This window comes from Berghia stephanieae, chromosome 8 (genome assembly GCF_034508935.2).
Source record: "Berghia stephanieae isolate SIO BIC M18660-M18661 chromosome 8, UCSD_Bste_1.3, whole genome shotgun sequence".
Classification (NCBI taxonomy): Eukaryota; Metazoa; Mollusca; class Gastropoda; order Nudibranchia; family Aeolidiidae; genus Berghia; species Berghia stephanieae.
Genome location: NC_088367.1, coordinates 21,627,478 through 21,650,737, shown reverse-complemented (window position 1 = coordinate 21,650,737; position 23,260 = coordinate 21,627,478). Strand labels below are relative to the sequence as shown.

General features: G+C 36.5%; 1 protein-coding gene across 4 annotated transcripts; it reads left to right on the top strand.

Moving 5' to 3' along the window:
• The first annotated feature begins 6,237 nt into the window (after positions 1–6,237).
• Positions 6,238–21,647, top strand: LOC144978363 (uncharacterized). 4 transcript variants are annotated; one of them, XM_078924296.1, is made up of 2 exons: positions 6,238–6,414; positions 19,204–21,647. In XM_078924296.1, the coding sequence occupies exon 2, from the start codon at positions 20,636–20,638 to the stop codon at positions 21,338–21,340; it is 705 nt and encodes a 234-aa protein (XP_078780422.1). In that variant the 5' UTR covers positions 6,238–6,414; positions 19,204–20,635; the 3' UTR covers positions 21,341–21,647. The 4 variants fall into 4 exon arrangements, with proteins under 4 accessions (XP_078780422.1, XP_078780425.1, XP_078780423.1 ...); XM_078924299.1 differs by having other exon boundaries at positions 6,253–6,306; positions 20,453–21,647; XM_078924297.1 differs by lacking the exon at positions 6,238–6,414 and adding an exon at positions 6,428–6,489.
• The last annotated feature ends 1,613 nt before the right edge of the window (positions 21,648–23,260 follow it).

The following is a 23,260-nucleotide window of genomic DNA, read 5'->3' as shown; positions in this document are numbered from 1 at the left end:
CTGTAAAATGTAAAAAAAATAATTAAAGACTTGGGTTTTTTGGTGTTTATCTTCACATTATTAGTTTCTGAGATTAACTATAAAGCATATTTGACCACCAAATTATTTTTTTTTAAAATGAAAAATTGAGATCATTCAATATTTTTTTCTAAGCGATATGGGTTAGCGAATCAATTATTTTTCTAATTTTTTTTCAGAACTTGATCAATTTACATTTTCTTGTTCCATATTGATTATACTTTGGTATTTTGATGGACGTTATCTGCAAAATTAGCTTGTTTATCAAATTAAAGAAAGATTATGTTTTTTCTCAAAATTCCATTTTGCATCATTTCCTGAATTTTCTGACATTCATATCTGGATTGTTTTCCAATAGTCTTCCAATTTGGTCAGAATCTTTCGTATGATGGGTTTTGCATCATGGTGGATTTGGTTTTGGGCTAGACTAAAATTTAGTGGTTTTATGAACTTTTAAATTGGATTAAATTGCCTGTCATTCTGTGCCAAATTTTCAATCGTAATCGAAGAACAATTCAATAAATTAATTAATTAAAATTTTCAAGTCTTGCTAAACCTTTACATCATGATGAAGCTATTGTCGGAGACAGTGTGTGCAAATTTGGAAGGTATTCGTTGGTTTTCGATGCATCACTGTAGAAAATTGGGGGGGGGGGGGGTTGGTCTGATTTTAGCCTATATTGTCTGTGTCATTGAAGACATTTAAACATATTGAGCTTTTTAAATACTGTAGTGCAATATCCACTAAATGTGCTCGAAGCGCTTTACAAGGGGTCCCTGGTCAACAGCAATATTTAACATATAGGATAGGACATGACGCGATATGCGATATTACAATTTTTCGGACAGAGACAACACCGTTAACGACCAGGTACTCATTTTACACCCGAGTACGGTGAGAGAATGTGAGTAAAGATCTGAAAGCGAGTGTCATACCATAAGACCACACAGCCACACATTTAAGTTTTTAGCTTTTTTTGTGTGTGTGTTTGTGTTAATCATTAAATCAGACCTCCTACCACCTAAAAATAATAGGGGAATACCAATATTGGCACTGCGAGATAAAAAATGGACTTTTGACTACAGGTTCTCCTTTAAGGTGAAACATTTCCTAGCTCAGATGTTTTAAGCGGACTAGTGCGTTCCAATGTGGGATAATTTTTTTTTCATAATGCATGTAAATTGTATTCACTGCCATTGGTGACATATAATTTGACTGCTTAGTTCTGATCTCCAGTGCTATTACACACTGCATCCCTACCACCAGTGCGCATCTTTTAAATATCAAACCACCAACAAAGTTAGGAAAGAGAGGAAGACCAAAAGGTGTTGGAATTACTGTTTTAGGTTTACCAAAGAAAAGGAGGATTTAAAAAAATGAATCTAGATTAGAAGATCCCCCAAGAGAGCTAAGCAGTGGGCCAACTGACTAGACAAGATGTCTTCGTTGTATCCGTTGGTTCCACAATGTTTGCATTCATTTGCCTGACAGTAATTCTTATGTTTGTAAATTTTGTGCATGTTCTTAAATAATCACCAGAAATGCATAAAGTTCTCATTTATGTAACACATTTCTTGGAGTATGTTATGCCCTACTTTCTTTACATGACTCTACTCTATCCCTTGTAACTATTTTGCTTTATCGGAAATTTCTTGTTGCAGCGCCGACTGCACACGCTTGTCTTTTTCAGAGTCACTGGAGAGTATGGCATAAGGTGCTGGGGGTTGTTTTTTTCTTTTGGGCTTTTTAGTTTTATAATTATTTGCTTACCAGTAGTCAGGTTTTTATTAAATTAATTAATCATGGTTTGATATTGAAGTTTATTCTTCCCTCATTTTCCCAAGTCAAGGTGTACCTATGTGCTGAGGACTGCGTGGCTGCAGGGGTGTGCAGTTGCTAACGTGGAATGGGTGGGGGGGGGGGGGGGGAACTAAATCCCAAGTCAAGGTGTTTCGTCGTGCCTCTGATGTTTTTTCTTTTTTTCTCAATTATGTTACTGATGAACAGTACATTGCAATGGTGATATTCTTATCATGAAATATTTGACATGGGCGTTTGGTTTATGCCTTCAGTTTCGATGTCAATGTTTGTTCTATATTGAATTTGAATCTTTTATTACAATAATAAATTGTATTCCTTGCTGGTTGTGGCGGATATTGCAATCCTACTACATGTCTTGATTTTTTTATTCGTTTTACTTGTACCTACTTCATTACTATTAGCCACCTGTTTGTGTAATAAACCACTGAGTCCCTGCCACCTGTGCTATTGTTCCATCTCTCTCTCTCTCTCTTTCTCTCTCTTGGTCCCTACCACCAGTGCTATTATTATCAACTGAGTCAGTCCCTACCACCAGCCCTATAACCCACTGACTCCCTTCCACCAGTGCTATTAGCCACGGAGCCCCTTCCACCAGCCCTATTATTAGCCACTGTCCCTTCATCAGTGCTATTACCCACTGAGTGCCTAGCATCGGTGCGATTAGCCACTGAGTCCCTACCATCAGTGCTATTAGCCACTGAGTCCCTACCATCAGTGCTATTACCCATTGAGTCCCTATCACCAGCCCTATTAGCCACCGAGTCCCTATCACCAGTGCTATTAGTCACTGAGTCCCTACCACCAGTGCTATTATCAACCGAGTCCCTATCATCAGTGCTATTAGCCATTGAGTCCCTACCACCAGTGCTATTACCCACTGAGTCCCTACCACCAGTGCTATTAGCCACTGAGTCCCTACCATCAGTGATATTACCCATTGAGTCCCTATCATCAGCCCTATTAGCCACTGAGTCCCTACCATCAGTGCTATTACTATTACCCATTGAGTCCCTATCACCAGCCCTATTAGCCACTGAGTCCCTACCATCAGTACTATTACCCATTGAGTCCCTATCACCAGCCCTATTAGCCACCGAGTCCCTATCACCAGTGCTATTAGTCACTGAGTCCCTACCACCAGTGCTATTATTAACGAGTCCCTACCATCAGTGCTATTAGCCATTGAGTCCCTACCACCAGTGCTATTACCCACTGAGTCCCTACCACAGTGCTATTAGCCACTGAGTCCCTACCACCAGCCCTATTAGCCACTGAGTCCCTATCATCGGTGCTATTAGTCGCTGAGTCCCTATCATCAGTGCTGTTAGCCAATGAGTCCCTATCATCAGTGCTATTAGTCACTGAGTCCCTATCATCAGCGCTGTTAGCCATTGAGTCCCTACTACCAGTGATATTAGTCACTGAGTCCCTACCACCAGTGCTATTAGCCACTGAGTCCCTACCATCAGTGCTATTACCCATTGAGTCCCTATCACCAGCCCTATTAGCCACTGAGTCCCTACCATCAGTGCTATTACTATTACCCATTGAGTCCCTATTACCAGCCCTATTAGCCACTGAGTCCCTACCATCAGTACTATTACCCATTGAGTCTCTATCACCAGCCCTATTAGCCACCGAGTCCCTATCACCAGTGCTATTAGTCACTGAGTCCCTACCACCAGTGCTATTAGCCATTGAGTCCCTACCACCAGTGCTATTACCCACTGAGTCCCTACCACGAGTGCTATTAGCCACTGAGTCCCTACCACCAGCCCTATTAGCCACTGAGTCCCTATCATCAGTGCTATTAGTCACTGAGTCCCTATCATCAGTGCTGTTAGCCAATGAGTCCCTATCATCAGTGCTATTAGTCACTGAGTCCCTATCATCAGTGCTGTTAGCCATTGAGTCCCTATCATCAGTGCTATTAGTCACTGAGTCCCTATCATCAGTGCTATTAGCCATTGAGTCCCTACCACCAGTGCTATTAGCCACTGAGTCCCTACCACCAGCCCTATTAGCCACTGAGTCCCTATCATCAGTGCTATTAGTCACTGAGTCCCTATCATCAGTGCTATTAGTCACTGAGTCCCTATCATCAGTGCTGTTAGCCATTGAGTCCCTATCATCAGTGCTGTTAGCCACTGAGTCCCTATCATCAGTGCTGTTAGCCATTGAGTCCCTATCATCAGTGCTGTTAGCCACTGAGTCCCTATTATCAGTGCTGTTAGCCACTGAGTCCCTATCATCAGTGCTGTTAGCCACTGAGTCCCTTCCACGAGCGCTATTAGCCATCGGTTCCCAGCAACCAGTGCTATTATCAACCGAGTTCCTACCAACAGTGCTATTATCCACTAAGTCTCTCCCACAAATGCTTTTGTTCTCTCTCTCTCTCTCTCTCTCTCTCTCTCTCTCTCTCTCTCTCTCTCTCTCTCTCTCTCTCTCTCTCTCTCTCTCTCTCTCTCTCTCTCTCTCTCTCTCTCTCTCTCTCTCTCTCTCAGTGGCCATTCATTTCCTCCACGAAGTTCCGGACACCGCACAAACACCTCTTCCCCAGCCCATTCTAATCCACATAGTTATCACATTACTACTACTACTACTACTACTACTACTACTACTACTACTACTACTACTACTACTACTACTACTACTACTACTACTACTACTACTACTACAACTACTACTACTACTACCAATATCATTACTACTACTACTAGATACGATTAATATATTTCTAACAAGTATCTCTTTTATTTTACTCATTTTTCGTCTTTCTATAAACTGACCTGCTCTTAATGTTCATGTGTGAAACAGCCTAGGGAATCTACTCACAACGTATGGTACACCACCGTTTCCTTTATACTTCAATCACCCAACAGTGCAGCGCTGCATTTGTCATATTTACACCACTTGTTTGTTTTGCCGACGAAGGATTTGAGCCCCAACGATACATTGATTCTACTTTTTCCATCCAATATCTTTCATTTTTCACCATTTCGTTTGTATTTTTACATCGTCAGATAATACAATTACAATTGGAAGTAGTACTACGTAGCATTAAAAAAAAGTTATTGTAGTAGTAGTAGTAGTAGTAGTAGTAGTAGTAGTAGTAGTAGTAGTAGTAGTAGTAGTAGTAGTAGTAGTAGTAGTAGTAGTAGTAGTAGTAGTAAGAGGAGGAGGAGGTTAATTGGCAGCATGCGGCGTTTGTGGGATTTAAACAATAATTTTGGACTCATAATCGAGAAACAAAACCGAGCCACAAAATACAAAAATCTGGATGCGAAACGGAAAATGGATTTATAACAGCCATCGGAAACTTCGTAACGTTTTACGCTCTACTCTACCTATCTACGCTGCAGCTACCATCTCGGCAAGTGGGTGGTAGCGTAATAAAATCTGGATGCGAAACGGAAAATGGATTTATAACAGCCATCGGAAACTTCGTAACGTTTTACGCTCTACCTATCTACGCTGCAGCTACCATCTCCGCAAGTTGGTGGTAGCGTAATAAAATCTGGATGCTAAACGGAAAATGGATTTATAACAGTCATCGGAAACTTCGTAACGTTTTACTCTCTACCTTTCTACGCTGCAGCTACCATCTCGGCAAGTGGGTGGTAGCGTAATAAAATCTGGATGCTAAACGGAAAATGGATTTATAACAGCCATCGGAAACTTCGTAACGTTTTACGCTCTACCTTTCTACGCTGCAGCTACCATCTCGGCAAGTGGGTGGTAGCGTAATAAAATCTGGATGCGAAACGGAAAATGGATTTATAACAGCCATCGGAAACTTCGTAACGTTTTACGCTCTACCTTTCTACGCTGCAGCTACCATCTCGGCAAGTGGGTGGTAGCGTAATAAAATCTGGATGCGAAACGGAAAATGGATTTATAACAGCCATCGGAAACTTCGTAACGTTTTACGCTCTACCTATCTACGCTGCAGCTACCATCTCGGCAAGTGGGTGGTAGCGTAATAAAATCTGGATGCTAAACGGAAAATGGATTTATAACAGCCATCGGAAACTTCGTAACGTTTTACGCTCTACTCTACCTATCTACGCTGCAGCTACCATCTCGGCAAGTGGGTGGTAGCGTAATACGCTGCACCTACTACCGTTTCTTTCCCACAACGTAACGCGCGATGTTTACCATCCCGTGGTCACCGTCGCGTAGCACGCAGTGTCTACCAGCGGGCCTATTTTTTTTCTTCTCTAAACTGTCTTGGGTAGCCCCGAATGTTTGGCTCGCCCCAAGGCACGTTTCTAGTTTGTCTAATGGTTATTCCGCCATGCCCCGCCCCCCACCTCCACATCTCCACACCTCTCTGTTCTTTTCTTCCCTCGACTTTGACAAAGTCACGATGTCAGACTCGCTATAAAAATGTGAAAGCAAGCCTCCTCACTACAGTCTGATGATGATGAGGATGATGATATTATGATCGACGGATGAACATTTAGGTATTAGTTATCGAAGACAAGGACAGACACTCTTCCTCTAATCATGGCTGATGGGCACATCTGACCAAGGGAGATAAATAACGGTGCCGACAAATGAGATGCTATCAGGTAAAATGACCGCGGCTTTTAAATCATCAACCCCTGTTAATTTGTCTTGGAGCTGGAAACAATTTCAAGTCCACAGTAAGTGGCTAGACACAAAACAGTCTGACGGAAAAGCAAAGTATTTTTAAACATTGTTAAAGCCACATTCTAAGACAACATTAATCAATACATCTGGTACGGCCATAGGAATTGTACAATTTACGGAGATTTTAGAATGCTAAAAATTCTGTTTATTTAGCTAACAATGTGTTCATTTGTGTTAGTGAAATAAGATATAATTTGATATACGTACCCAATAACCCTCTGTTCAGAAACGGAATATGTAAGAGGTCAGATTTATATTTTGATTTTAATCAAAAAAGATTTTGCTTATGTCTGTGATCTCCGAGCAATTAGCTGTTTTACTCCAACTTATCCGTTGTATCGGCCTGCTTGTTTCGGTTTTTTGTGAGTAAAAGTTAACTTTAAATATGATTTGATATTTGTGACATTGAATGTTTAAAGTTGTGATTAATAATTACCGTTACTGACGAATGAAGGACGATGGTCAATGGCATTGAAGATCGTAGCCAAAATTATGTTACCGAATAGCCAACCTGCAGGAAAATGAATGCGTGTAGGTACAATGATTTGGTCGGGCATAAAATGTAATTATAACACCCCTTCTGTAGTCGCTAATAGGAATAAACCAGTCAAGCTAAAAATGCAGTAATGACCGCTTGTGACGTAATCGTGCTATTGGCTGTAAACATTTTTTAATCGAAGGTCATTTATCGAAAAATTGATGACCACCTTTTATAATAAATTTCTATCTCGGCACCGAACCAAACTTGTATTGAATTGGGTCAACATAACTCGTTACGTCATTTACAGAATACAAAGAAAGGGGAGTAATACGCAACAATGCGATGTGTTTTTGTTGTTGTTGTTGTTGTTGTTGTTGTTGTTGTTAGATACTTCTATTTTCGTTTTAGTTTAAAATTCCATTTACTGTTTTGATATTTTTATATTTACTGACTTTAACGATTGGGGTTAGGTGTATTAATGCAGTTTTTGACCAATATTGAATATTTCGTAACCTTGGAGAGGTCGGGCTCATCTCTCGTTCGAATATCCAATAAAGATTTTTTAAAAACAACAACAAAAAACAACTGTATGTTATGTCTGCCTGTGATAGATACGACCAATCGCTTCAAAACAGCACTACGGCGAGGCGATTTAGATGCGGAAAATTGGATTTATAGTCAAACATAATATCAAGTCTAAGGTGCAAAACTATTGTATCTTATAAACAAGTCAACGCGATACCAAGCTGACTGAAGCTGTGAACTGTAAAAAGTCACGTTCCAATATTTTTCTTCTACAGAGAGGACGTACCTAATATTTCTCTGTCATCCACCTGGTCGTCGGTCTGTTTAATAGTAATGTATTTATGTTATTATTGTTGTTGTTGTTGGCTGAAGAAGGGTTTTGGGCTAGAAACATTCTGTGTGTTCTTTTTTTTTAAAAAAGCTGCTATATGCATTAAAAATATCTTATAAAGCAAGTTTTAAAAGAGACCAAAAAAAAAAAAAAACACACCAAAAAAAAACAAAAAACAAAAAATAAAAACAACTGCCAAATTTATTACAATCCTTTGATACCCGTGACAGTACAAGACTATATTATTGTAATTTGAGATAAGATATTTGAGGATAGGACACATAACTAAGACTATCGTAGTTTTTGTGCCATCACCACCATTAACAAGATAAATATGTTATGAGTTAAGATAAATGAAAAAGGTTCGAAGAACCACGGGGTTCATTAATCCGGAATTTATACCAATCTTCTTCTTCTTCTTCTTCTTCTTCTTCTTCTTCTTCTTCTTCTTCTTCTTCTTCTTCTTCTTCTTCTTCTTCTTCTTCTTCTTCTTCCTCTTCTTCTTCTTTTTCTTCAACTTTTTCTTCTTTTTCTTCTTTTTGTTGTTGTTGTTGTTATTGTTATTGTTCTCTTCTTCTTCTTCTTCTTCTTCTTCTTCTTCTTCTTCTTCTTCTTCTTCTTCTTCTTCTCTTCTTCTTCTTCTTCTTCTTCTTCTTCTTCTTCTTCTTTCTTCTTTTCTTCTTCTTCTTCTTCTTCTTCTTCTTCTTCTTCTTCTTCTTCTTCTTCTTCTTCTTCTTCTTCTTCTTCTTCTTCTTCTTCTTCTTCTTCTTTTTCTTTTTATTGTTGTTGTTATTGTTGTTCTCCTCCTCCTCCTCCTCCTCCTCCTCCTCCTCCTCCTCCTCCTCCTCCTCCTCCTTATATATCTTATTATAGATTTGGCAAATTTGATATTATTTTGGTAACACTAAGGCTCCAAACCCACCGGACAAATCATCACCACATTTTGCATGATGTTTACAATACGATTCAGTAGTCTGATGTCACGCGCCCGGCAACGGTGGCCATCTTGGTTCTAAACAAAGAAAATCATTACTTTTTATTCTTCATGCTGGCTAGAACTTTTCATTCCCTTTTCGTATGCCTTGTGATCAGAATGTGTAAAAGTCAGAACATGATCAAATTTATGTGGTTTTTTTTCCTCTGGAAACGCTTTTATGCTCGCCGTAGAAATATTTCATACGGGCGTCAGCCATTGTTCCGATAGTTTAGAGCCAGTGTTACTAAGTAACCATGCGTCATTAGGAAGGAAGTGACGTTACGACTACTGAATCCTATTGGTATGAAGTATATTTCCGTGTATTATAAGATTGATTAGTCAACGTGTTGATTTTTATAGAAAAATGAATTTGTTTCGTCAAATATCATCTAAAAAAGAAGCCATTATTCTTAGCACTTGGGCACGTTATGTGTCAACCTTCCGGTTAGCGAGTATATGGCAATTTAATGGGAGTACTTGCATTGAATCGATACCAGCTAGTGATTTCTCTCATTATTTTGAATACAATCTATTTCATAAAATTTTAAAGAACCCTTTTTCCGCTCTTAACATTGGGAAAGAATTCCACGATAAGTGAACATACTATAATATAAGAAAAAGATAAATTGTGTTCAACACTTGAACCATAAATTTTGAGTTGATCAACTTATCATCACGTTCATTAAAAGGGCACCAAGAGACCATGAAATACGGGTAGTTAGCCACGAGCACGTCGGAGATTTTACCTCATAATCTAATTGTCGGGAGAAAGTTGCTTTTCTACTCAATGTCGTTGGATAAAGTATTAAAATTTCATAACCGTTTTTAAGACATGAATGCTCTTGTTTATTCTGTTAATGTCCTTTTGAAACGTGACAAGTCATCGGGGCATCATCCTGTTGACCTATTACGTTTTTAGGATTAAAACTCAAATGCGTATAAATTAGATAGATATATTTTCCAGTCATTCCAATTACCTTTTGTTCATATAGATAATTGAAACGTTAGTCATAAAAGCACCATCCTGTCTACTTACCAAGTTTTTATAACTTGCATAGCCTGTCTACCTATTAATTGTATATAGAACTTGCGTATCATGTTTACCAATTAACTACGTTTTTATAACTTGCATAGACGAGATTTATTTTCCAACCAAGTAAATAAAATAAAAGATTTAAATATTTTGAGTTATCTGTTGTTGTTTTTTTTTATATAAAAAGACGATAAAGAGCGAACATTTTATTTTCCAAATAAACGAGTCCTTTATTGCTCCACAATTGTCTACCATCTGCTATGCGCTTTATAGTGACACAAGTGTCCAAAAAATTCACCATAGCACTTGGATGTCTTTATAATGCCAGAAAAGCCGATTCCCTTACAATTTCAAAGTTCCATCTGACATTTTTCAAGCTTGAACACCACTTCCTTGGTCATTATTAATCACCATGTTTGATTTCGAATCATACCCATTATACTTGTGTTTAGAAGAATACATCATAAACTCACTCAACCCTAACACCGACTATATCCGTAGTTTACCCGCGTTACTTTTACCCCATGCCTATTTAATATATTTTTCTGAGACAAATAATGTTTTATAGTTTTTACATGTTAATGGTAGTTGAGTATAACTATCTATATACATGCTCATTGTAAATACATTTTATCCAATTTTGAAAAGTAGCAAAAATCTCTAGGATTGAGTGAGTTAACTTCCGTGCTGAATGGTGCTCACCAACATATGTCATTTGAATACCAAACAGTTTAAACCACAGTCTAGATATGAATATCACTTTAAGACAGCATTTCTGGCATTAATTTGCGCGTTGTAATTCTTTAAAGAAGACACTTGTTGCTATGCCTGGAAAACTCTATGCACACCCAGTTACATATCTGTTGAAACCATAATGAACAATTCTGCAATGTTTGAACCATTGAAGAAAGGAAAGCATATCTCTTTCTTTACAGTATGCTATCAAAACAAGCAAGTTATTCTCATTCCAACCATTTCAAACGTTAAATTTCAAATCTTATTCGATCTTTATCAGTTTCTCGTTTATACCGCCGTTTACAGAGGCCGCCAAATTTACTGTAGAAACACTATACAAAGAGAAGGGCTGGATGTGTCGACGGACATTGGAAGAATTTCCAAATAAGAACTGGACAAAGAGCAATGTTAATCGCCTTCTTGCGAAGATTGGAAAGACGGGGTCCTCTAAAAGACAAAAAGGTAGCGACAGACAGTCTAGCACAACTGATAATGTATCCGCTGTGGAGAACTTGCATGCTCGTAAGAAGATGAGCCTCGGCTGCACAAAAGGCAAAGAGAGATTGCACCATCTTACATTGTTCGTAAGCTTCTCTGCACAATATCATACAAAATAACTAAATTCCAAAGCATTTATAAGAGGGTAATAACATGAAGATAGCCTACCAATGTGTTGAATAAACGAAAACATAGAGCAAGAATGCTACTCGATATGTTTTCTACAGATGACGTTAAAATGACTGTGTTTACTGTCGAAAATAATTTCACGTTAGAAGTGCATAAAAATAGCCATAACGATGAAGTGTATGAATTCAGCTGGAGTTACATGGAATGGCAAGACCTAAATACTGTTCATCGACACAACAACGACTAAGGTCAATGCTGATACTGATTATTACATAAAACTAAAGAAATTCTTTTGTCAGACTGTGAACACCTATATCCGGGAAGAAATTTTAATTTTCAACAAGATAGTGCTAAATCCCATACGAGCAAAAGAACACAAGCTTTTCTTCAGAATAAGAATATTCATTTAATTTCATAGAGAAAGACAACGGGCTGCCTCAATCACCCGACCTGAATCCAAAAGATTACCCAATTTGAAGTTCTTTGACCGAGAAGGTTTATAATTGACAAAGATCCGCATTCACAGATGAAACCTTGAGAGAAATAATTATTTTATGCTGGGAGGAGATAACAGTTTGAGTAAATTTGGAAGTATATTTCAAGTTGGAAAAATAGACTGCGTTGAGTCATTAAAGAGGACGGCGGTGCTATTGATCACTTACAGTGCTAACTTTGGAATCTTTGGACCAAAATAGGTGTGTGAATGTGCTACTTATACGACTTCTAACATGATGAGAGAATTATTTTGATAATAATGTTTGCTAAAATAGCAACAAAAGTTAAGATCATAGTCATTTTACTCGCTGCAATGTTGCGTTATTGTATTTCTGCACGGTTTAATTTTTTTTTGTGGGTTTCTCAATTCATATTCGTAAAAGTTTGACAGTTTGCGTATAAGGATTTGTTTTATTTGCGTTTTGAATCTGAAAGAAATCCAATGAAGAGTCTTAGAGAGACAAACCGACAAAGAGCGACGCGTTTGTTTGGTTTTTTTGTGACCACCTGATATATCCGCTCACTTATCGTTGAATTCTTTCTCAATGTTAAGAGTTGAAATGGTTTATATCAATTTTATAAAATTGATTGTATTCAAAATAATGAGAGGAACCACTAACTGATATCAGTTCGATGAAAATACTTCCACCTCATTGTCATACTTGCCAACAGGAAGGTTGACACACAACCCATGTGCTTAAAATGATGGCATCTGTTTTCGATGGGATTTGACAAAAAAATTAATTTGATATTTCGATAAAATCATCGCGATACAAGTGAATCTCATAATACACGCAAACCATCTTCGTATCAATTGTAAACATCATGCAATATTTTTTTTACTATTGGTCGAGTGTATCGGAGCCTTAGTGTTACAAAAAAAAATCTAATTTTCCAAATATCTACTAAGATTAAGTATGATGAATAACCCAGGAATGGCTAATGAGTGGGCAAATAACGAATGGGTGTAAGGGTATACATTGATAACCTTGTTCTAATAGGGATTTTTATTCTTGAGATCTTCACGTTCAAAGGATATCAATCTTCATCGACCTCAAAAGGGCATTTTTTTCCAACACAATCTTGAGATTTGAATTATTCAAAGACATTCATAAATCTCGTTAGCAAAGAAATCTTCCTGTTCTTGTTTGAGCATTTGTGAACAACGTACCTTTCCAGATCAAAGAAGGATCCATTCCGAGTCATTCAATTAGACCAAGGGATTTCCTCAGGACAGCATTTGCAGTTTCCCGAATTTTTTTTTTTTTGTTTTGTTTTGTTTTGTTGTTTTTTTTTTGTTGTTTTTTTTTTTTGGTTGTTTTTTTTAAATTTATTTAGAATTGTAAACAACTAATTCGATCGGGAATACATTAAAACAGAATCCATACCCATAGATAACTTTTTTTGTCAGCCATTGAAGCTTCAGTCTCTTCTCTTATACTTGCGATGCAGATATTCTAACTTGCTCTGTCTTGTTCTTTTTTTATGATGTTTGATAGCTCTGGCAATGATGTTATTAATCTGGTTTCGTCATTGAGTTGTTATCAAATTGTTTTTCCCTAGCTCGTTTGTTATGGCCAGATAAATAATGTGTAACGACACATTTGCTAATTTGCCAAAAATATCAGGTTTACAACGTAGAATGTGACCGAAAGGGTTAAGTGAAACTAAGCTACTAGAAGCTATGGGCTGTAAAAAATAATTTAAAAAAAATGAATATAACAGCTTCCAAAAAGAACAACATTTGGATTTTTCTTTAACATAGTGGACGTACCGAATATTTCTGTCGATCTGTTTTTTAGTATTGTATTTACATTTTTATTGGGGTTTTTTTGTTGGCTGAAGAAGGGCTGTGAGCCCGAAACGTTCCGTGTTTGGTATTTTGGTATTTTTTGAAACTACTATTTATATTCACTTTTGTTTATTACTTTTGACCGAAAAGTGTACACTTTACTCAAGAATTTGAAATGACATAATGATATCAAAGAGGAAGATAAATTAATGGGATTTTTATCTCCAGATGTTCTACCAATGTGTGGCATAACTCATTATACAGCCAGGAAATGAAATACGCTTGATTTTAATACCAAAAAAACCCCCCAGAATCAATAAATGCTTTCAAAAATGCAATTGATAGTGAATTCCGTACCTTGAAGTTAGTATACGATGAATGAGATTAGTTTTTCTCCAATAAAAAAAATGCTGTTTATGCACCAAATTTTGTTTGTATATATACACAATGTTGTGTTTCTACTTGATCTTTTCTTTTTTTTTTTTATCCTAACTAGCATATAGCATCTATTTATCTTTGCAAGAACAACAGGGCATTTAAAGGTCTTTTGACCAATGTAACGTTTAATGGTTGTGATACGGTATAATATGGTTGTATTAGAGGGAACCGTATCATTGCTTGGTCAGTTCTATATCGTTTTCACTGTAACAATGTGTTGACGTTATAGTAGGTTTCCAACAATTATTGCGCGATCTATATTCTACTGGGTTATTTATTCCTTTCTTCCACCACACAGAACTATTAAAGCTTCAAAGAGTGATAAATAAATATAAAGGTCATGAATTCATTGCTTGAGAACGAAGGTCTCATATGAATTGAAATATAATACATGACTGTATTCAAGTTCCACCATGCATTATAAGGGGTTTTGATAGCTCAGTTGGTAGAGCACTCACTTCACATGCAAAGGACTAAGATCTATCCCGGGTACAATCGAAATTTTTTTCCGCCCCTGACCCCTCTACCCCCCCCCCCCCTCCCCCACCCCCACCTCCCTTCCCTGTTCTCGCAGTATGGCAGCAGTGATTGAGTAACTTTTTTCTGTTACAGCTGGCAGAAAGTTCTAACGTCCTATCCGAAGGATAGCAAGCAATTGCTACTTCCGTTTCACGCAAGAGAAACCGGCTCCATGGGCTTAATGGCTCTGAAGGACTATCATGCTGTATACAGTATAAAGAGACTAACATTTTCACAATGCCATCAGCCATTCCTAAACTGCTGATTTACTCATGACATTTTTAAAGAGAAAAGGCTACTACTTAGTTTGCACCATATGAAAACAAATACATAACAGTTTTGTATACTTGGTTTATTGAATATATCAAAAACAATCATTAACATTTATGAATATATTATTAGTTACAAATCTTGAAGAGATAAAATTGATCAAAAACAGTTATGTATACTTATTATAATATCTTGAACAGATCAAAACAGATTAATAACAGTTATAATTTATTCTTTATTTGTTATATTTTATTCTTAAATTCAATATCTTTAACAGAGATTCCTAAAGATCTGAATAAAAGTGTCTGAATCTGAGAGAGAGAAAAGAGTTCCGTTTTGAACTGAATGTGGTTATCCTACTGAGTTTTTAAATATTGTGATTTATTTCAAATTAAACCTTCGATTCATTCCACCGAAGCCCCGTCTGGACCAGTCACCAATGCAGAAATGAGTCCTTGCCTTAGACACAATGACGCCATACAGTCTAGCGTCGACTAGTGAAAGTAAAATAGTCCTTCAGAGCCATAAGACCCACGAAGCCTTAAACGGACAGTAGCAATTGATTGCCACTACTTGGATAAGATGCTAGTCTATCGCAAAGTACTTTTCGCCAGATCTAACAGACACAGCTACCCAATCTCTGGTGGGTGGACAGAGTCATAAAAAGAAAATCTTGACTTCACCCGGGATCGATCCCGATCCCTTTACGCGTGAAGCGAGTGCTCTACCAACTGAACTATCGGAGTACCCCTTCAACTGGTATCTTTTTTGTTTGTTATAGTCATCGTGTGGAAGGCGAGTGATCATCATGTCTGGAAAACAAAAGTATTTTTGATTGGGAGTCTTGACCGTCTTGTAAATGAGATGAAAGGTTCACTTATTGTACACATTAATAGTCATTGAGTCTCGAGCCAATGGCTACTTGTGCTTTACCAGATAGATCATTTAAATTGCTATTAAATGATAATCATATTATTGCGGTCATGAAAATATCATTTTTGATATTCCAAATACGAACACACTTATAATAATAATATACGTTAGCTTAACAGAACTTTAAATATTTAAGTAGGCTAGATACAGTCCACGGCTCAAACACGTCATAAGAAACTTTTCATATGAATTCTGAACTGTTAAAGAAACAGCTTGCAGATGGCGGAATTAGAAAGAAGAATCTATAACAAACTATAAGCTAACAAATGAGTGACTTTCAAAGATGGTGCAAAACCGCTAAAAAAAAAGAAGCAGGGAAAAAAACAAACTTTTTTCATTTTTCTTTTGACAGAACTCATTTTTCTTACGTACAGCAAGGACACGGAATGCAGTTGGTTTTAAAACAACAAAAAAAAATAATGCAGAAACAATAAGTGCTTTAAAAATGCAGTTGATGAAGAACTTCGTGCTTTGAAGCACGTATACGATAAATGAGATTCGTTTTTCTTTATTTGTATAATGGTTATGATCGACATTTACTGAGTACCCAAGTCTGGTATCAAGAATCACTTCAACTTTCCTTATGGGCTCGTTGTCGCGTCAGTGGTTACCGGTTTTATCTATTCGTTCCATCACGAGAGGGGTTGTTTTCAATAACTCAATTATTACAAAGCCACCGAAAAACGTCTTTAACATAGATTGCAATTCTAATGTTTCAAGATACTAAACTCACATCACAGCCAAATTTTCGAGTCAGGTGCAACATTTATAGCAGTTGTATGGAACGAGTGAAGTCAGCACTTGTGGCCTGCTTTAGCTTAAAGGGTTTACAACCTACAAATTAGTAATGGACACGACGACATTGATCATTAAATTAACTCATAAATATTATTTAACAATTGCTCCAAAAAAAAAACAAGAAAAGAAAAAAGAGGGGATGGGGTGGGAACAAAAATAAAATAATAAAATAAAAAACACACGTCTGTTAGAAAAATAAATCTATACCCTTCCTATTATTTTAAAAAGATTTTGACGAATATATGTCCTTCCCTATCTAGAATGTAAAAATGTCTTTAAGATCAAATTATGATACCCCCTTCCTCTCAAGAGTTAATGTGGCTTATGTATATCATAGATATGCTACAAAACAAACAACATTTCGGCCTTTGTCCTTAGTTACTTTGAATTTATATTTTAAAGAAGCGTTTTCTTACACCTAGTCATGTTTCACGATTTTACGTGCCTACTGAGTGACTAAAGATTTGCAACAAACTAAAAATTCGCATAGATAGGATTAATTGAGATTTTGTAATGAAAGAAAATCGAAAAGTGAATTATTACTATATTGTCTTTCGTTACATAGGTTGATTTCATTGATATAACTAATAGCCACAAAGCAATAATGTCATTATTCAGCTACTCCCTAAATTAGAAACTGTTATACTTTAACCACCAGCTAAATTTTGTCAAATTTCCATGGCGATCTCCAAAATTCTCAGTTATCGATTTCAACGTCTCGACGAAGGCAATACGCTTCAACAGTCGTAACGTCACTTACCTCGTAATGACGCATGGTAACTTGGTAACTGGCACTAAACTATCGGAACAATGGCGGACGCCCTAATGAAATATTTCTCCGACGAGCATAAAAGCGTAACCAGAGGGGAAAAAACATTATAAATCTGATCATGTTTTGACTTTTACACATTCTGATCACAAGACATGAAAAGTTCTAGCCAGCATGAAGAATAAAAAGTACCGATTTTCTTTGTTTAGAACCACGATGGTCGCCGTTGCTGGGCGACGTGACATCAGACTATTGAATCCAATTGCAGGCGACTGAAAGTTGATGAACTAAAGTCCATTCGTCATTGGAAGACTATTAAAATAATCTTGACACGACTGTAATGGTCAAGAACAAAATTAAATTGATATGTCCCACATTGGAGAACTGTTTTGTTTTCAGATGAAAGCAGATTTAACGTTTCTTTTGCTGATGGTAGAGTTGGAATATGGAGATGTCACGGCATGAGGTATGCAGACAAATGTTTAAATCAGATAAATCAATTTGGATCTGGCAGTGTCATGGTACGCGGAGGAATTTCTGAGCAATGCAAAATAGAACTTGTCATACTCCACGCACTGGGACAGTAGTAGTAGTAATATTATAGTAGTAGTAGTAGTAGTAGTAGTAGTAGTAGTAGTAGTAGTAGTAGTAGTAGTAGTAGTAGTAGTAGTAGTAGTAGTAGTAGTAGTAGTAGTAGTAGTAGTCGTAGTAGTAGTAGTAGTAGTAGTAGTAGTAGTAGTAGTAGGAGGAGGAGGAGGAGGAGGAGGAGGAGGGGGAGGAGGAGGAGTAATAGTAGTAGGAATAGTAGTAGTAGTAGTAGTCGGAGTAGTAGTCAGAGTAGTAGTGGTAGTAGTAGTAGTAGTAGTAGTAGTAGTAGTAGTAGTAGTAGTAGTAGTAGTAGTAGTAGTAGTAATATTAGTAGTAGAGGTAGTAGTAGTAGTAGTAGTAGTAGTAGTAGTAGTAGTAGTAGTAGTTGTTGTTGTTGTAGTAGTCGGAGTAGTAGTGGTAGTAGTAGTAGTAGTAGTAGTAGTAGTAGTAGTAGTAGTAGTAGTAGTAGTAATATTAGTAGTAGAGGTAGTAGTAGTAGTAGTAGTAGTAGTAGTAGTAGTAGTAGTAGTAGTAGTAGTAGTAGTAGTAGTAGCAGTAGTAGTAATAATAATCATAATAGTTGTATAAGTAGCAGTAGTAGTTGTAGAAGTAGGACAGCGATCGCGATAGTTCAAATATACCTTAGCAATGAATGTAATAATAATAATAATAATAATAATAATAATAATAATAATAATAATAATAATAATAATAATAATAATAATAATAATAATAATAATAATAATAATAGTAGTAGTAGTAGTAGTAGTAGTAGTAGTAGTAGTAGTAGTAGTAGTAGTAGTAAAAATAATAATAGTTGTATAGGTAGCAGTAGTAGTTGTAGAAGTAGTAGTAACAGCGATCGCGATAGTTCAAATATACCTTAGCAATGAATCTAATAGTAGTAGTAGTAGTAATAGTAGTAGTAGTAGTACTAGTAGTAATAGTAGTAGTAGTAGTAGTAGTAGTAGTAGTAGTAGTAGTAGTAGTAGTAGTAGTAGTAGTAGTAGTAGTACTAGTAGTAGTAGTAGTAGTAGTAGTAGTAGTAGTAGTAGTAGTAGTAGTAGTAGTAGTAGTAGTAGTAGTAGTAGTAGTAGTAGCCTCAGAGCTAACAGAGGCAGCAAGATTATTGTATTTTGATTGAATGAGAAATTTTATAGACTTCCATGTCCAAAGTTATTACCATATAATTTTCTGTAGCAGTAAAAATCCTGCGGAGAAAGCCGATAGATTGATAAAAATCCATTAAAATAGTTTGAAAGAATTTTCTCTCTCTACCGTTGTTTTAATATTTAATTACATCTCAACATTCATCTCGTACAATTGCCAAACAAACCCCCCAAAAATCAACATTTATTCGTGTTGCTAAATGTCTTGTGTCATTTCCTTCTCCACAGGACAAGACTACTTTTATCAGACCTACAAGTACTCCAAGCTACCTACACACCTCACCAGGGACCCCAAAAATAATACTGTGACTGTAAACAGACCGCAATCCAAACTGCTGTCGTCGTGAAATGTCATAATAATTGTCATCATAAAAAATTCAAGTTTGGGGGCGAGGAAATTGAAAAAGACTGTCAAAAATCATTAAAATATCGATTACGGAGTGTCTGTGTAAAGACGACTACATGACAACAATGAACATGATGTCTGTATTGTCTACGAAATAGAAAATTGCTTACAGTCTCTGCTTAAGGGAAAAGTGTGATAGAATTGGGGAATTCTCTACATATCTAATCTATTTTTCTCCATTTCAACGAAATTGGAATCAAAGTGCCATTGTTGTTTATTGTCTTGGATGACAGCTATACACTCCACGCAATAATTGGAGTCCTACGCCCGGCACTCGTCACGGGCCATTATTCTCTTCTCGCCTGAGGATTAAAATATTTTGTTATGAATGTTTGATGCTCCATTGAGATTTCTTGCTTCTAATTTCTCTGGGGAATTATCAAACATTGTTTGCTTTTCAGTTCTGTTCAAAACAAATTTTCGTTAAAGTGACGTTGATTTTATAAATTATATTTGAGCAGAATTGAAACTATTCGTATCCGATATAAAGTATTGAAAAAAAAATCACAATATTTTAAATCATAGTCAAGTTGCCATTGTGACCCATAGAGAGATATTGTAGACTATTTTTGTATAAGTAATCATTGCACCCATATCTTCAGGTTTTCTTATTCTGGTGTTAAGTCGTCTCTAATCGGGTGAACTCTTTGGGGTTTTTTTTTTCATCTCTATTTACAGAGAATAACAATCAAATATTGACCGACTGAAATACACAAAAGAGAGGACAGAATAGATTTATTTCATTTACAATATTCTACATTCGACACCTTTTATTAGAAATTGTCTTGATGGAAAAAAATCTTGATGATTTATCGCTTCGCTACTTTAATGTTTTGTTATAGGAAAGAACACCGTTCATTACAGTTTAAATTGTCTACTATAGAATACGCATTGCAACAACGAATTTCGACATCCCAATAAAAAAAAAACCTACATTTTAAAATTTAGATTTATAAGACAGCATAAATTAGGTGCTCAGAATAGTAGAAAGGAATAAAGTTGGTCACAGTGTATTAGTGTTTTCATATCTTGCATATCGTTGACTTTCCTAACTATCAGTCTGCTCTTTAGAAATTTCGAAAGAACAAACACGTTTTTCATTAGAAAAGTGATTAAAATAACTTTTCTGCGATTGTTGCATTTTATCAAATCCAAGAACTTGTGGACCCTTGCATATCTTGAAATCTCCAAATAATCGCAGGAAAACGTTTGTATTTAAATATACTTTACGCAAAGCACATCATAAAATTAATCATGGTCAACACCTCAACAACATGTTGTGTCGTCTTCGCATTGATGATGGTCCTGGCCACCGTGACGTCATCAGTAGTCCTGGTCCAGCGAAAAAGAAGTAGCAGCAGTGGGGACATTCCCTGTGTCAACAGTTGTAGGTCAAGTGTCAATAGCGGGCATATGGCCAGGTGTCTTCGGCTGTCCTGTCGGAAACACGTGTTCCGGTATTACATGCGCATTGGAAAAAGAGAACAAAATGGCCGCCCCCGGCTATCGTTGGCCCAAACAGGACGTGATACTAGAAATATCGAGTCATCCTTTTTCGTCAATGAAAAAAACTCCAATCCACTAAACGAGCGCTGCCAGAAACTGTACACAAGTATAAAAATTGGTCGTCTTCAGTCACGTGAGCATCAGATGAGTCAATATCCCCATTGGCGTCTCTTATTTTTACGCCCGAACCCCAAAAAGCCACACAGTCAAAAATATAAATTGTATCAACAGATGGAAAGACAACACCAAAACCAACAACACCAAAACCAACAACAACAACAGAAACAACAACAAGCTAACAAGACAATGATTTCTAGGCTGTTGTTAACCAAACTTGGACCACATTCTGATACTGACATAATTTTACATCAATGTCTAGATTGGTTGTTGAAGAATAAAATTAGATTATTTCTCCAGAGACACAACACGAGAGTCATACAAAATACAGACTAGAAAAATCCCTTCTTTCGTAAAGTACACATTGTGACGTCATTTTATCAACAACAACTTTGCCAAAGGTTTTATAATGTTTTATATGATTTTTTTTTTTAATGCTGTAATTACAATATAGAATAAAAATCTGCACGAGAACACCTTCCGTCATGGTGACTAATGAACTTATCCACATATATATCGGAAGATTTGCAGATACGACAAAACTTGTCATGAAAATATCCCAAATTCAAAATTTGCCCAAATATTTCCCCGGTTGTTGTTCAGTGTTGAAGGTTTCGTGCATTATAAAACGTCCAAAGTAACACAGATTTGTTGTTTTTTTTCTTTGGTTTCCTCAACTGTTGAATTATAAAAAAGTTACCAAAAAAAATCTGAAGCCTATAAATAAATTTGTCTTAATGGAATAAATAATATGGATTCCGGTTTTAAGATCTTCTTTAATAAAAAGAGAAAAGAAAAGAAATAGGAATGCTAGGAAATCCACTAGGTTGTGTATGACATCAGACGGTGTATCGTCAAAACATTCGCCTTGGAATCGAGAGGTCCCGATTCAAGTAAGCCAATGTGGCGACATGGAGCTTGAATAGTTAAACATACACTTTTTTTTAAAAAGCACACTATCCACTGAATGCGCTCAAATCGCTTTTTAAAAATTGCTCCATTCGTCCCTGAGGGAATTTTAAGAGGTGTAGGTATTCCAAGGGAAGACTGTAATAATTCAGGTGTTAGCCGCAATGCAGCGTCGCAAAGTGAGCTAGAGGGTGACTCGTTCAAGAAAAAAAAACCCAACGTGACGAGACGAATCAAATTCGGTTCCCTCTGGGTACTAAACAACGAGAATATTGCTGTACCACGCTGCAAATATCCTGTCCTGTCAAACCCTATTCCATGTATATTTTTTTTTCAATGGTCATTCAAACAGCTGTAATACCTTGTCGGCCCAGACTATATGTAACCTTAAACGTTTATAGTCTAGTTAATACAGTTTAGTGAGAATTACTCATAAACGCGGATGGTAAAAAAAAAAAAAAAAAAAATTAAAAAAATAAAAACAATAACAAAGACCCGAGTGACGTCAACTGCATTCAATCGATAGGACAGTTTCACTACTGAGCAGAATAAGTAACAATAATCGTTTGTTTCTCAAATAACACCTTGGCGAATAACAAAAAGTCGAACGTTTACAAAATGTACGTGCTCATTTCAGTGGATATAAAATGAAACAGTAGCCCGGGAGGTGTCTGATTTCTTTGATATCCACACTATAAAACATCGTTCTATTGATGCAATGCGTTTAGGTAAAATACTCACCACATCCGCCAGCCACTTTAAGCATTCCAACACACAAAAATGTCTATGATCTTTAACTTTTATAGTCTGATTGATATAATTTAGTGAGAACGAATCACTAACAAGCTGTCTCAAAATAACGACAAAGAGCTAAGTGGTGTCAACTTTGTTTGTTCAATAATTTAAATTGGGAAAATATTGAATCATCCAATTCAGAACTATTCATGACTATTTATCCAATCCAATCAACGTCCATCAATATTTATCCAATCCACACAACGTCCATCAATATTTATCCAATCCACACAACGTCCATAAATAATTATCCAATCCAAAAGAACATCCATTAAGAATTATTTAACCCATACAAGATCCGTCAATATTTGTCCAATCTACACAACGTTCAACAATATTTGTCCAATCTTCACAGCGTTTGTCAATATTATTTAATAGACACAACACCCACCAAATTACTCCAATATACGCAGCGTCCATCAATATTAATCTAATCTACACAATGTCCATCAATATTAATATAATATACACAATGTTCATCAATATTAATCTTATCTACACAACGTCCATCAATATTAATCTAACCTATACAATGTCCATCAATATTGATAT

Coding starts and splice junctions, on each gene's coding strand:
- LOC144978363 (XM_078924296.1), top strand. CDS start 20,636: ATGGTCAACACCTCAACAACATGTTGTGTCGTCTTCGCATTGATGATG.